Genomic DNA, 16,241 nt, shown 5'->3' with positions numbered 1-16,241 from the left:
CCTCAGTGAGAGACCACCAAGGAGTCAATCCATGGCTTGTGAGGTCTGGGAGGCTAGGTTCCAGGCTACAACGCTGGAGAAGAGCCCCTATGGCCTTTCAAGGTGGCATCGCCTTCCTTATCAGCCTTTCTAGTGCCTCTTACCCCTCCCAATCTAGAGATCAGAATCTTCTCAGCAGCTGCCTCTTCCCCAAGAAATGATAAAAGTCAAGGTGACCATCTACACAAATGAAGAGAAAGTACTCAGGGTTAACGATATGAAATTCAAGACAATATATTTAATTTATCTTGGATCTTCACCATGTTAATGAAAGGTAAACTGGAAACAAAGCAGCATGCAAAGTGATTTGCTCTAAACCATAGCTAGTCTGCATGATCTAAATGAGTCAAAGACCTCAGAATTATATTACTGTTACTCAACCAGATTCTCCCTGATCCTAAGTTACTCACTGGTCCTAGACACAGGAGACTCTCCTTCTGTTGCTCGTGCTGGGATACGGCTCTATCCTAGAGTGGGAGGCTCTGTGAGTCCCTGTGTGTCCAGGGAGCAGAAGCCAAGAGTCATGATACGTGGGTAGAATGGGCTGTGCTTTCACGAGGCTTGGCTAACGCTGGACTATATATGAACTTCTCAGAGGCCATAAGGGGACTGTTGGAAGCATTAAAGTAGTAATTTCAAAATTATCATCCTCAAGAGACTATTTTTATGGTTCTAAATAATAGATCCAGTGACTATTTCAAGCCATTTTCTTGAAACCTTACCACTGGCATTTGCATATTTAGCTTACAAAGTGCTACATCTTCCTCCGATGAGGCGACAGATCTTGGACTGGTTGAGAGTGCTTATTATACTTCCTCAGTGACTGATAAGAAGGCCACAGAACATGCTGGAAAGACTGGAGGCTCTGGAGTCCAGCAGACAGGGCTGCTGCAGGCTCTCTGAAGCATTTATCAGTGTGGGTTCTGGGACAGGTTTCTCCTTTGAGCCTCAGTTTCAAAACCTGCTTTATGGGGTTCTTATGAGCATGAAAACAAAAACATAAGATAGGTAAAAAGCCTAATAATATATGTCTGCCACATAGAAAGTTCTTGATAAATGGCAGCTTTGGCATAGCTATGGTTATTGTTAAATGTGTTTATATATGCCATGGATTGGGTCATGTCTGAGAAAACAACTATAGACCAAATAGGAGAGGATTTAGACATCGTAATAAAGGAATTTCAGTATATTTGCCATTGATCAGACCTCATATTGAAGCAAAGTGTAGCCCTATTCATACATAATGTATTCATTTAATTGCTCCCCATAAATAGCATTTGTTTTTATTTTAATGGGATTAAATTGCAGTTTTGAAATTAAGGAATAAAAAGATAGTGGGAAATGGTGAATAGGCGAAGATGCTGGAGAGCTCAGGCAATAAGGACCTCATGTGCAGAGGGCCACAGCTCTGATTCTTCAGAGAGCTCTACTGCAGGCCGGCACCCAGGCTGATCAGTTCCTGACAGTTCCATCCTACTGACCCCGGTAAAAGGCTAATGAATGTGTGAAGCAGAATTTCAGTGTCTAAGTTTGCAACAAAAGCTATACTTGCTAACATACTGTCTTGTGTCCAAAGGGAAACTATATTCCCTGGGAGACTGCTGTCAAATTGCTGATCAGATGGTTTGTTTTGGGGACAAGAATCAAGAGTTGGGTTAGGAAAGTAACAGAAGATCCTTCCGATCTGTTTTGATTTGATCTTTTGGGAACCTTTCTAGCCTCTTGACTAAAGCCATTGTCCTTCCCCACGTCCAACCACCCCCAGCATCCCCAATTCAGTGACAAAGGAAGGAGAACGTCTCATCTGATTTCTGGACGATCTCATTCCCCTGCCTGTTTAGTGACATGCTCACATTTCTTTTTCATCATTTTGCTTTACATATTCCATGGCCTGGGTATCCTGTTTACATTATTTTCTCCTTCTGCAATCCACACTTCCTTTCACTACAGCCTGTTCTTATTTTTTATTCTTATTCTACATTATTACATCTGGAGGTGGGATGTTAATTAGGCTGATTTTTCTTTTGACTACAGAGAATTTATGTTTTTGTACTGTTTAGATAGAGTGTTAATATATGCTGACTGGGACCAAATAATGGGAAATCTCTACTGGACTTTGTCTTTTCTTCTCTTCTAAAACTCTAGTTTCTCCACCAGAAGGACCTTGTATTTGTGGGGTTTTGTCCACATATTGCAATCATTATACAGAGTATTCAATCTTTGGTGACAAGAGGTCCCATAACTCCGAAGAATTCAAAAGCTATCGTCTTGTACATATCTTTAAATTATGTGATGGCTTCATGCAATCATGCACACACTAAAAATATGGCTATGGTTATAACACTGTAAAATATGGTTCTCATATAGATCTTTATCTGAAAGATAAATAAATAGCACTGCCATCAAATTTATGTGAAATGCCTTAATTTTTAATCTATAACATAATTTCTGAAAGTTCAGGATAGAAAAATGCCCATGTTTAAACATGTTTCATCTTGTATCATTGAAAATTCTTGTTGCATAATTTAAATAACTGAATGAAAAGCAAAGTAAATTGGGTTCATTAGAAAAATAAACTTCCTCTGTATGTTTTCAGAAGTTGATCTTGAATGTAATGGTGATTTCCCTAGAAAGAGTTTAAATAGCATCAACATTATCTCCAATTTCTTTTGAGAAGACCTTCAGAAATAGGTATTTTTCAGATTCTTTTGTTTCTGCATGAACAAGGTTGATAGCTTGAAACTATAATGTATTACTGTGGAAAGCTTTGGTCTGTTACATAAATCATCTTAACACTCAGCAAGAATTGTCCAACAGTGCCTTTGATGTGCTCAAGCCAATGATCCTGCAAACAATTTTTTTGTCTTTCTTTACATGTTAGACAATAGCAATAAATCATCTTCATTTAAAAACACACAATGTACTAATTTTTCAAGCATCAGTTATCAAAATGCATTTTGGGTAGAACGTACCACATTTATTTTATTTGTGCTCATTAGTTTTTGTAACCTTATTAAGTAAAAGGCAATGAGAGCTTCATTTGTCATAGAAGCATTTGTTGTGTACCTACTGTGTGTAAGGCATCCCACAAAGTATGATTTGAGATACAAAGAACTATAAGAGCTTGTCATAAAGGAAGTAAATTAGAAGAGATATAAAAACTTAGGCTTCCAATAAACAGCACGTTCGATTGTCAAACTAAGTGATATCTGAGTGTAAATGAAAGAGGAATTATTTGAAGCTGGGATGATGGGGGGTGGAGAGGTTGTTATAAGCAGATTTACCCTGATAACAGGACCTGAAGATCAGACACTTCTGCTGAGATGCAGTAGGTGATGAAGGGAAGACCACAAAACTGACAAATGAGCGAGTCCAGACAGTGCAGCAAGGAGGTTCAACAGGGAGGTCAGGTCTTCAACATCTAAGAAAACTTCAAGGGCAAGATTGAGCCCACTGATCAAAAGAAACTCTGGGGTACTGAGCCCAATGCGAGCCTCTTTTGGGACTTGTTTTTATTGGATCATTGAGAACCAGGGTGCAAAGCCTCAATGAGACCAGAAAACAGGGTTAGCTTGAGGCCGCCCCAGAGAGTATCTGACACTGGGGCTGGGTTTGGGAGAGCTCTGACCTTGAGCTGGGGTTAACAGGCTGAAGCTTTCAGGATCTGTGGGTGTTAGGGCAGTGGGCCGAGCACTCTCAGATCAGGGGTGGGCAGGGCAGGGAAGTCCAGCACTCTTCTGTGTGCCATGACTGCTGCTAGGGCCACTCTCAAAAAAAAGTTTCTGGGAAACAAATAATGTGGCCCCCCACACCCCCCAGCACAACCCAAAACCACACATGGACGATGACTAGGGAGAGCATATTAAAGTGGGGAAGCTACTTCTGAAACCCTAGTGGGGGGCCCAAGGATGTTCCGGTAATAGGTCATCGTTCTGTATTCAGTGTTTAAAGGGGATAATTAAAACATTTAAAATTTCATTGCTTAGCATAGATTTTATGTACAAATGCAGTCCATCTTTTTTAGTTTTCCAGATGTCTTCAGTTCTCACGTTGAGTTTTGAGATTCACTTCTACAATTTTTGGGGGGTTTATTTTATAAATAATACATGTTAATGAGTGAAAAAGAAGAAAATATACCTGAAAAAAAATCACTCGAATTCAACCACTCAGGAAAAAAAAAAAAAAAACCTACACTATTAAAACATGTGCATTCTTTCAAGAATCTTTTCAGTCCATATTTGCTATCTTGTTTTGGGCTTTTGTTTTGTTTTTAATAAAGCTCTGATTTTGGAGCTAGAAATGCTATATGCAAATCTCATCTCATCTCTTAGCAGGTGTAGTTACTTAATTCTTCTAAACCTTAGTTCCCAAATCTGTAAAGTAGGGTTGATAACAGTATTCAATTCGTTAAGGGTATATCAGGATTAATTGAGATAAATGAGATAATGATTTATATCATTATTATTATTACAAATTACATTATTATTACAAATTATTATTACAAATTATTTAAATTTGAGTAATATACTAGCTCATAAGAGCTATCAATAAATGTAAGCTATATTATTATACCATCATATAATTTAACCTGGTCACTTAAAAGGATGTGAATATTTTTCATGTCAGTAGATATCATCTATTACATTTTGCTTAAATGACGACATATTATATCATTGTGTGCATGTTCTGTAATTTATTCCAGTTTCTTATTACCAAACATTTAGGGTATTTCTAATTTTTCTCTGTTATGAACCTCACTGTGGTGAATAACCTTATGCATTTTTTTTCTTAGGATAATGTTCTAGAGTTCTATATTTATGCTCAAATGAAATTATAGAATGCTCGCTCGAGAGAAGACCTCAGAGACTACGCTCCCACTTTGTAGATGCGAAAAATGAGTAAAGAGGTTAAATGATTTGCCTGTATTCAGAGAACTAGTTGAGCAGAGGGGAAACCCATAGCATGAATACATAGAATTTTTTACATTTCATAATTGAATAAAATGCATTGGGTTTTTTTTTAATTAATTAATTTATTTTTGTCTGCATTGGGTCTTCGTTGCTGTGCGTGGGCTTTCTCTAGCTGCGATGAGCGGGGCCTACTCTTCATTGCTGTGCGCAGGCTTCTCATTGCAGTGGCTTCTCTTGCTGCGGAGCACGGGCTCTAGGTGCAGGGGCTTCAGTAGTTGTGGCACGCAGGCTCAGTATTTGTGGCTCACGGGCTCTAGAGCACAGGCTCAGTAGTTGTGGCACACGGGCTCAGCTGCTCCGCGGCATGTGGGATCTTCCTGGACCAGGGCTCGAACCCATGTCCCCTGCATTGGCAGGTGGATTCTTAACCACTGCGCCACCAGGGAAGCCCAATGCATTTGGGGTTTTTTTTTGTTTGTTTTGTTTGTTTTTTTGTTTTTTGTTTTTGCAGTACGCAGGCCTCTCACCGTTGTGGTCTCTCCCGTTGCGGAGCACAGGCTCCGGACACGCAGGCTCAGCGGCCATGGCTCACGGGCCCAGCCGCTCCGTGGCATGTGGGATCTTCCTGGACCGGAGCAAGAACCCGTGTCCCCTGCATCGGCAGGCGGACTCTCAACCACTGCGCCACCAGGGAAGCCCGCATTTGGGTTTTAATATACTATTTTAAAGCATGTACGGCCTTTGAGCTTTAATAAAATTTTCTTTTTTAAGAAACCTGTGCTAAATTGATTTTTGCTTATGGTCAGATTCTTTTTGCTAAATCATATATAGGCAGCCAGCATGGAATTAAGCATTCAGTGTTGGCCTATTTTTATATGTACATATTTTTATGTAAACTTTAAAATACACACTATATGTGTTTATGGCCATTCTTTTCATTTTTTCCCATTGTACAGAAATCAGTAAATGTTGCATATGTAAACCCACATTCTTCATGAAAAAGCCAGATTAGCAGAGGAGCTAAACAGATGGCCTCTGCTCTTGGTCTGGCTCCTCCCACAATCAAGAGGGCCAGAGAAAGGAAAGATCATCATTCTCCAACAGGCAATTCCCACTGTTTGGATCTTTTACCAGGAAGCAATTGCAGTTGGATCCCTAGGTATCCGAGGACCATCTCGCTTTCTACGTCTTCACTACCAAGAAAGCTTATGCTGAAGCGGAGCTGAAGATAGGGGCAAGGGGAAAAAAAGATGAACAATTGGAGATAATTTCCTGAGTTTAAAAAAGATAGAATTCCTCCTCCTTCGGTTTCCCAGGAGCAGGATCCCTGAGAAAGCAGTGGAAGCGGTGCGACGTCTGTGATGCAAAGACCTCCTATACTTTGTTTATCTTTTGGTGGAGAAAAGGAAAAACGACAAGAAGGGGAAGAGTCCTGGACCCAGACAAGGAAAGCAATGAAAATACAGAGGAAAAGGGAACAGCTATGGAGGCAAAGGTTTGGAAAAGGCTGGAAAAGATGGGAAAGAAGGAATCACCACTTTGGATAAAAGAAGCCAGGGACTGCAAATAAACACCTCACCTCTGCACAGCTTATATGTGTGTTTGAACAAATATGAAATTGCTGCTTTGGTAGGGAAGAGATGGTCAAATATTTGGTTCAACCTGCTGTTTTTCAGAGTATTCCCACGCACGGTAACACATGCAGTTATCTGAATACTAACGAGGTCTGAGGTTAGCACATCAACATTTTGACCTTAAAGTTCTAAAATACAGTGAGGCCTTGCTGCCCATGGATGGAGTCTGACTTGGGCATTAGGCCTTTCCGGGCCAGGAACTTAGCTGGGATATGTACTATCTTTTTGATGTTTGGCCAGTCCCTCTATCATTATCATCCTCCAAGAATTGTTGTAAGGATTAAATGAGATAATGAGTGCAAGGCCTTTGCTTAGTTCCTTACAGACACAGGTAGCTGCCAACTGACAGCTGTTATTATTATGGATCGACTTCATTCTTTACCAAGGAGGTAGGGGAGTGCTAACCTAAACTTCCAGCCAAGCAGAAGCTTCCTACTAAAACTTACCATCGTCTTGGCAAGCAAGACATTTAACTGAAGTCAGAGCATAAGAAATAAACAGCTCAGTGCTCACAGTACAGGTGAGTTCAGGCTTCCCTGAAGGCAACTTCCGTACAGGGCGCTGGCCCTGCTCTATCCCTGCCCCCAGCTCCCCCTCCTCCATGGCCACTCTGGTGTGTGAGTTCAGAAAATAACTACTCACAATGGGCTTAGCTATTCTTGAATGCAGGACTGCTCCTGAAATGCTAGGAGGCCCAGTCACATCCAAGGAAGGCTTCATTACTGGTCTCAAATCATGACCCTCAGAGCCCTCCTGAGTTTCAGACCAGGATGTTCTATTTGAAGATCTGATGCCAAAACCAAGAAGTCACTTGTTTGACTTTGCTTGCGACAGGATCAGTGATCATAACTTACAAAGAGGAAGGAGTGTATGGAGAGCATTTTCCAAGATAGCCACCAATCACTCTCAGATCATTAGGATTATAGTTAGAAATTTTTATGTCCAAACTGCGAAGTAACATAGATCCGAAAAAACACAGGAGAAAGAAAGAAAATGTGGGATAAAGATGAAACTGAAACTCCGTGTTTCTGGGAAGTCCAGCTAAGTCTGCTCTAAAACCAAGGAACTGAAACTGCAAAGGGAAACTTGACACTTTTTTAAAGGTGTTTGGGTGGCAGGTGAGGATATGAAGAAGGTGGTCTCAGAAGATATAGGGATGGGTGGAAAAACAGCTTTTCTAAGCCTCAGTGTTCTTTTACTAAAAATGGGCAAAGTCGCTTCTACTTGACATACGGGCATAATGACATTTTAGTGTTTGTTTGGAACAATCTTAAAGTGTCTTGGAAGTAGAGTTGGCATGGACAGATAACATCATTCAACATATTGCTATTCTTAACTTGAATATCATACCTATTTTTTAGACATCCTTTAGTGACAGGTTTATTATGAGTGATAGAAAAAAAAACTAACACATATATATATATATATATATATTGCAAAATTTAACAGGAAGGATCATTTAGTTTTTCATCACTGCTCATGTGCTAAAGAAAAACAGCTGCAAAAAAATACGATTCTGAACAAGCTAAAGGGCTGTTTTCAAAACGTATCAAAATCAACTGTATAACTGGCCAGGCTGTGTGTTAGAGTCACAGCACCTCTTGCTGGTGCCTAAATGTCTTGGTGTCACTTGACAGCTGTTCACTGAGCAAACCATCCTTCACATGGAGCTCGATGCTTTTGGAGAATCTGTTTTTGTTACACATGCTATTCCATACAGATAGTTTCATAATTTTTATCACTGAAATGCATTTGCCTAATGCTTGAAAAAACATACTATTAGACAATTATCATAAAATTCTCAAGCATACTCAGCAACAAACATTTATTTTCTGAAATAAAAAATGAGTCTTGCATTCACAAATCCCACAGCTTGGAAATGTATATGATACACAACATTTAACCTGTCAGCAGCCTCATTAGTGTCAATGAGTAGGAACTGGCAATCAGTAGATGGTGTGCTCTACATGTGTTTGTGTTTTAAAATGTTCCCAAAATAGCTCTGCTAGAGAAGTTGATATAAAACACTTCTACTGGACAAATGAATTTCAGTTTAGATTTTACTGTCTACTTAAAATTTTTTTGAGGAATTCTGTTTCTCATGTAACTGATCATTTATAGGTTAGAGTCGATACCCAACTAATAATAATAATAATAAAGACTGGGTGGGTAAAAAATCATCTAAATTTCAACCATACCAAAATGTAAATGATCAAGAAAATCTGCAGAAAGACTAATGTGTGCTTGACTATCAAGAGCCCTAAGATATATATTTGCATGGTGCTGGTATTCAGTATCCATACAGCTATTAAGACATTTTTATAAACTGTATGAAATATGTGAGCTATTTCAAGATATAATTCTGAAAAACAGATTTCCATGTAAGAAGCCAATTTAGGAAGAAAACAACATAAACAATAGTAACTTGTGTGCTCGAGTGAAGTATCTTTTTAATTTTGAGTAATGAAGATGTCAAGCCAAATGCTAGAGTAGTTTAACTTAATTAGGTGGCCTATTTTTCCAGGCAGCCTTTCATTTCCCATTGAAAACTCAGCTTGTATGCAAGGCAAAAGAGCAATTTTGTCTGTAATGAATACCTCCGGGACTGCGCAGAGTAATCATTTGAACGTTACACTGAAGACTGGTTTGAGTAACTAGTTTAGGCTTGTTAAGATGTCAGACTTTGCTGGACTAACTAGATTACTCAAAGCCTGGCAGTTTTGCTATTTTATTGGGTGAATGGTCAAAAAGTCAAGCTGACCTTACTCCCGAAATTTCTGCCAAAAGGAACCAATCTAAAAGTAATTGGTCTAATTTATAGTTCAAATTTATGTCATGATCATGGAAATTTTATGGCCTAAGTCAAGAGATGTTTTTTCCAAAGTGCTCTTAAAAAATATTATACTTTCCAGGCCCTGTTGTCATACCTCATTTATTTTCTATCTAACCCTGAGAATTTTCTCATTAGGAAAACATGTAACTAAAAATACAGATATAGCTATTAATATGTTTGCAAACCTCAAAATATTACAATTCTAACAGTAGATTTAAGAGAGCACTGCACAAACACACCATTGTAAAGCAATTATACCCCAATAAAGATGTTAAAAAAAAAAAGAGAACACTGCACAAAAAAGAACTTGGAAAGTCCTATTGGTTCTGCTGCCATTATATTGCATATGACAAATAGCAATCCGATATTATTGTAAGAATAAATGCCTGTTATTATCTAATCTATTATCACATTAGTTCTCTGAGTCTTGGACTTGAAATAATTCTCTGAGGAGACAGAAGTGCTGGTGTCTTTTGTTAATGTGCAAGGTGCTGACACCCAGGAGGAGGGGTGCTCCTGGAATGGAATGGGCATGGCCAGATTTGCTAAATGTCTGCACAGGAGGGCTGAAAACCATCGCAAGTAGAAGACTCAAAGAGTTAAGGTGATTGAAACATGTACACAAAATAATGCTGCACACTTCCAACGTGTCGGGCATCATCTAAGCACAGGAGATCCAGAGAGAAAGAAGGGCGAGTCCTACCACAGTCAGGTGGGCAGGCTACATGCCACAGCAGGGCAGATGTGTGCCTCGGTAACTCCAACCAGATGCTGGAGAGGCACGGAGGTGTGTAAGGAAGGAAGGAACATGGATCGTTCAGCAACAGCAAGAGGAGAGAAGGAAAGATGGAAATGAGGTAAGATGAGCTGACTTAATGAGAACCTTTGAGGTCCAGAGCTCAGGCAGTAATTACACAGAAGGAAAAGAGGAGACAGATTCAGCAGTGATGCAGAGAAGTAGAGTCAGAACTACCTGGGATCAACTCAGGGCTGAGGGTGTAAGGGAGACTCTTCAAGTTTCTGTCTTGGGTGACGGGGCTGGGGGTGGTGTTAACTCTCACGACTATAGGCAATATAGGAAAAAAAGAAGTTTGGGGTGAGGGAGTGGGCTGGAGGTGATGAATTTCAGTTTGACGAATGGATATGTTGAGTCTGAGCTGCTGTTAGGGACAGGTGCCCAGGGAGGTTAGAAATCAAACCTGAAACTCACGTGAGAGCTGCCCTAGATGGCGCTCTTCAACTTTTCCATTCAAGATGGATGGCACAAAATGCACGTTAGATGCTTAGTTGTAAGATTGTAAGTTGTTAGATGTACGTTGTAAGGAAAAAATAATGTTGCTTTATTTTATCATAGTTCTTTTTAATCTTGAAATTTGAGGAACCAGGTAAGAGAGACAATTCCAGTGCAGAAAGAAAAAAGCAGCAGAGAGAGCTGATCACAACCTGAAAATAATCTAAAACAGGATCTTAGGTCAGGACATTTAATACTTAGGGTTTACTATGATGAGCAGAATTAACAACAAAAATTAGTTCAAGCTTAAAGGATAACTGTTCATGGAAGGAAGGAGGATGGAAGGAAAATACGAAGAAGGGGAGAAGGAATGAAGGAAGCAGGGAAATAAAGAGGGAAAACAAGCAGAAAGAAATGGTTTACTGGAGTCAAGGCCAAGGTCAAGGAGGAAGTGATTTATTAAAAAACATGGTTCAATCAAGTAACCAAATCTTCTCCATGATCTGACACCAGAAAAATCTTCTGATTTTCCCTGTCAGGTGATTATTTCTTGTGTGTATGTGTGTGTGTATACACACACACACACACACACACACACACACACACACACATTAAAAAAAAAACAGTCCTTCTCAATCTTTTCCACACAGTTCCTGAACTGAGACACAGGTGAGAAGTGAAGAGTTCCTATGTCCACGGAACTGGTAAAGAATGTTGCCAGTGTGGGTGGAAAGCATGGAATGAATAGGTAGTCGTGGAAAATGATATTTTTGTAACTTCCATAGAAGAAAAAGAATGAGGAAAAGAAAACGGAAAAAATAAGTAAATAAATAGATAAATGACCTTGGTGCCATAGAAAGTTCCTGTCAAGAGAACCGGACTCCTGTTTCCTTTGATGTACTTGGTTCAAATGAACATTTATATCTTGAGCATAATCAATCACATATAAGGAATTACAGAAGGTACTAGAATTGTAAGGGCTGGAGAAAGGAGCTTGAGTTTTTCAGGGAAAGAGAAGGATTGATCCCCAGCATGAGTGGGCCTGGGCTATTCTGGAGAAGGGGCAGGGCTCTGGTGGGCAGCCCAATCCCCTTCCACCTCCTTGTTGTGTCCTTCGGCATGTTGGTCAATCAAACATGACACGTTAAGAATGACAAAGGAGTGTGTGATGGCCAGTGGCCCCTCCTCATGTCTGGCTTCCCTTCCATTAGCCACTCACATTTTCCCCCAAACTCTACAGAAGGGAACCTGCAAGTTCATGAGGTATCAAGCAACATGGGCCCCCTTAGCCAGGGTCTAGAAACCCACAAAGAAATCTTGCATTGCATGGTTCAAACGCTACCCAGAGTAAGAAAAAGCTAAATGGTGTCTAAAGCACTGAGTGGCCAGCACACTTAGGGCTATTATAGGAGAAAACAGTCAATATTCTAAGAACGAAGCCGGGAGAAGTGGAAATGTCATGGGTTTTTATTGCATACTTATCAGGCTTATTATAGGGTGGTATATTTGATGTAAAAGCTGCCTATCGATTACAAAATTATATGCAAAAAAATTTAAGGATTTGTATACACTAGCTTAAGAGGTATAGAATTCACGTAGTAGGTAGTGCCAGAGAGCCCTCTGGGACTGTCTAAAAGAATATCATTAATTTTTACAGTGTCCTTCCATTTCTGGAGCCATTCCAGCACTGGCTTTCTATAAAAATCATTTCAAGTTTAGAATCATGCTATTTGCCTGCAGCAACGTCACAGGAGCAGTAGTGTGCCATATGCTACTACTTAGCAACTTAGTCTGTTGAGTCCCAAAGCATGTACTGATTTGACAATTGAACAGGAATTAAAATTGTTGAGAGATACTAAGAGGCAAGTTGTCTTGGATTACTCGACTATGCAGATGTTTGATGTTATGTAGGAAAAAGAACAAAGCTATTTTTTTTCCTGCAGGATGACTAAAATCTTATTTATAGTTGCCGAAAGGGGTAAATTGATTAAAATTCCCAAAAGAATACCAGGTAATGAATTCTTGAATATACCATATTACAGTAAACAAAAGGAATGTCAAGTGTAAAATTTAGCTAAGGCCATTCAACTTACGTAATTTGTGAAGCTTATTCTCTGCCAGAGTGTGTATTATTTTACATTAGTGGAATTTTTGAAATAGCACATTCTAAAAACATTTTCATATGTGCTGCATTATTAAAAAACAGTTTGCTTCAGGCACACAAACCGGCTATATCTTTACAAAGCACATAAAGTATCTGGAGCTCTTTACTCCTTCATGAATTATCACTGGCATTTAAAACATTCTTGGTAACTCTTGACTTAAATATTAAGAAAAATAATGCTAGTTGTTTGATTTTAGTCAGGGTTTAATATTATTCATTGTACTTGAATTTAAAAATCTAAGTTGTTATAATGTATATGCTTTGAATTTCCCACCCTTTATCCAAAAGTCTTCAAGGCGGACATAATGATTCTCTGAAAGGGAGCAGCTGCTTTATAACAGCAATCATTTATTGAGTTTGTGTTTCTACTGTTTCAAACAAATTCAATTAGCCCTTACACTTCAAAACCCTAAAGGCAACGAAGAGATGATACCAGGTTGCTTTAATCTAATAGTAATACTAAACTTGTCAGTACAGTTTTGGGATTGATGGTTGGAAGAAAATTAATAGTAACATTTTTCATTTTTTAATCAAACAGTCCTACTCAGAACTACCTATGGATCCTGCCGGCTACTTAGCTGAATGAATTCAGTTAAGTAAAAATTCTAAACGCAAAGCCCAGCCTTCCAAAGGTATTCTGAGAGTGATCGACTCAGTTGAATGGAAGGAAATGTAGTCCGGATCTTTGAACTTAATGATGACCTTCTCATCTGAACAATACAGTATAGTTTCCAGAATGTCTGCCAGAGAAGGCAGTGATCATAATGACTTCTAAACGCAAAGTTCATGGAGAGGCAGGCCTGCCTCTGTTTTGAGTTAAGCCTGAGACATTTTGTTCTTAGAGAAATTTCAAAGCCCCATAAAGTGCACCCCTGACACATACATTAGATTTAATTCACTGACAAGCACCATGAAGAAAAATCGTTCTATTTTTGTTCCCTATTCCCCCACCCTTCCCAGTTATCAAATCTATTTGGGCGGATATGAAAACAACTGTTTTCAATGTTTGAGTTTATGCTATAGTTACTGACACATGAAACTCCAAGTTACCACGGTTATACTCTTCCAGAAAAAAATATGTGCAAGTCCACACAATGCTCCTGTAAACTCTCCCTCACTTTCATTTATTCATTTATTTGTTTTTGCTTACAAGGTTCTTACATACCATGTTATAGTGGCCCCCTAGGGCAGTTACCACTTTGCTTCAAACACCCTCTGTGGATCAAGGGGCCTGGTCTTAAGTATCTAAAAATAAATAGCCAAGCCTTCACGTCTATAAATGTAACCATTTACATTTTCATTGGACTTCTGTTGTCACTTCTCATGATTAAACACCTTGTCAACCATTCCCAGGGAAATGGATACAAACGTGCCCTTCAAAGGTTTCCCATCATATCGCGGATTTTGGCTTGAAAACAGACATAGAGCACTTTCTGGCCCTGCGATTCTGGAGATCAATGGAACATTTTATTGAAAACTGCCCCAATAATTGATCATTAAAGCTATTTGCGACATGTGTAGCTTATGATAATTAACTCATCTATAGTCAGAAGCTCAAATAACCTGCACCTGTAAAGACTTTATTTCCTAAAGGTAAAACAACTGTTTAGGAAAGATCATGCTGGCAAAACAGCTGCTTGCCGTTCTGGAGAGGAAACAAGGTATTATCTTTCAACAAATGCCAACTCTGGTGTTTTATCAGCTCGATCTCATTAACTGAAAACAAGGCTTGAATGCTTTGTTTATAAATTATGATTATTCCTGATTGCGGCAGCTACTGATAGTGCTACTCATTTGCAATGCAACTCTTTGAATTTGTTTAATTACAATTTGAAACAAGGCAGAGAAGATTAATTAACCCACCTGGCTGGCTGGCACATAGTCCTGGCTCGGCTCTGTCATGCTCATATACATGTTCTCACCGTCAAACTGCGAATGAAATAATAGTAAACATTCAGCAATCTTGACTGTGTGCATGTTTGTTTTGTTTGTTTTGTTTTTTTCCACCATCAAACTGGAAAACAGTAGCCATAAAAAAAAAATACTGTGGTTGGAAATACGCAAAATCTGTCACAGCAAGAGAGCCACATCTATTCTTTGATGTTTCTGTTGTCACTTTCCTGACCCTGGATGTCAGTGATTTGGAGTAATTAGTGCTCTAGTAATTACAGCAAGCAAGCAAGAAATGAATGGTTTCCTTTCATCTGCAATCTGTTTTAAAACAAAATGGCTCATTTTGCGTACCACGTATATACGTATTGCAGTTCGGTTGTAATGAAGTACTAAGTGGATGGCATGATTTCTGAAAGAAAAGGATAATGGAAAATACACTGAGGCACAGCTCAATGCATTCTGAGTTTGGCTCTCAAAAATGAAAAAGTGCAGAGTTTTCATAATAGACTGAAATTGGCTTCATCACAATAGCCTTATGATTAAAGAATTTTATAACAATATTTGAAAAGAGCACGTGCCACTACAAGCATGCTAAGAATGATAATAATAATGGATAACAATAAAAATATACAGGCTCGATGATTAAATTTTCCTCTCCGAAGTTTTTCAAAGACACAGAATTAATGTAAGTATTACAAATGCATAGAAATCCGTATAGGAATTTAAAAATTAGGAACAAGATGGGAGGAGAAAATTCCTGGGGGCAGTTCGAGTGCAGAGCTGTGGAAGAGTTCAAACAACAACAACAGCATACTTTTCATTATTCGGGTTTCTGAAAGCAGTAATCACTCCATTCAAACTTAATCCTCAGCTATCTTTAGTCACTAGATAAACGGGCAAAGCATTTCCCTTTTAGTTAAAAGAAGAATTTTCCCAAGGAAATAATCAAATGGACTAATACAGCCAGCTTCAAAGAGTTGAGTCTGAATGTTCTTTCATTGCAGACTAGTTTCAGACACGGGAACTTGAAAATCTGAGAAGTTATTTTTCAAGACACAACAGTGTTCCTGATGGAGATACACGCGCACAGTTCTGTGGATGGACTTTTACGCCACCGGAAAACCGTGTTATAGACATGGCATAAGAGGCCCTGCGAACGCTGGGGACACACCACACCTTCGGAACTGGCTCTGAACTACAGTCAGCAGCAGTCAGTGCCCTGAAGAGTCGCATAAACGTGAGCTGCACAAGTAAAGACCTCCCTAAGGACACTGAAGCACTCATCAAGTTCAAAGAACCAAAGGATTTCCTCACACATCATCCCGCAAATGTATTTCATGTTTTGTGAACAGACTTACCTAAACAGATCTGAAGTCACTCATTGAAAGATGTGGTTGTTTGGACAGATCAGAAATAGCACACCCAGAGAAGAACAGCTGGACAGTTTGGTTGCTCTGTCATCTGGCATAGGAGCCCTGAGTCCGAGTGACTTACCCAAGGTTGGTTTTCCATCAGTCAGGTGAATGCCTTCAGCCCA

The 16,241-nt window shown here is 39.2% G+C and overlaps 1 protein-coding gene across 3 annotated transcripts in view; it reads right to left on the bottom strand.

The window, feature by feature from the left end:
- Window positions 1–16,241, bottom strand: part of TOX (thymocyte selection associated high mobility group box) — a 297,688-nt gene that overhangs the window by 137,164 nt on the left and 144,283 nt on the right. For 2 of the 3 annotated variants that reach the window (XM_067712259.1, XM_067712261.1), the window contains exon 2: window positions 14,675–14,740. The exons of the other annotated variant lie outside the window; for it this stretch is intronic. In XM_067712259.1, the coding sequence (XP_067568360.1) occupies window positions 14,675–14,740 (66 nt within the window). The remainder of the gene's footprint in view (window positions 1–14,674; window positions 14,741–16,241) is intronic. 3 annotated transcript variants of the gene reach the window in all.

The sequence above is a fragment of the Pseudorca crassidens genome, chromosome 17 (assembly GCF_039906515.1).
Source record: "Pseudorca crassidens isolate mPseCra1 chromosome 17, mPseCra1.hap1, whole genome shotgun sequence".
NCBI lineage: Eukaryota > Metazoa > Chordata > Mammalia > Artiodactyla > Delphinidae > Pseudorca > Pseudorca crassidens.
Note: the sequence above shows the minus strand (reverse complement) of the source record. Positions and strands in the feature narration are given on the sequence as shown.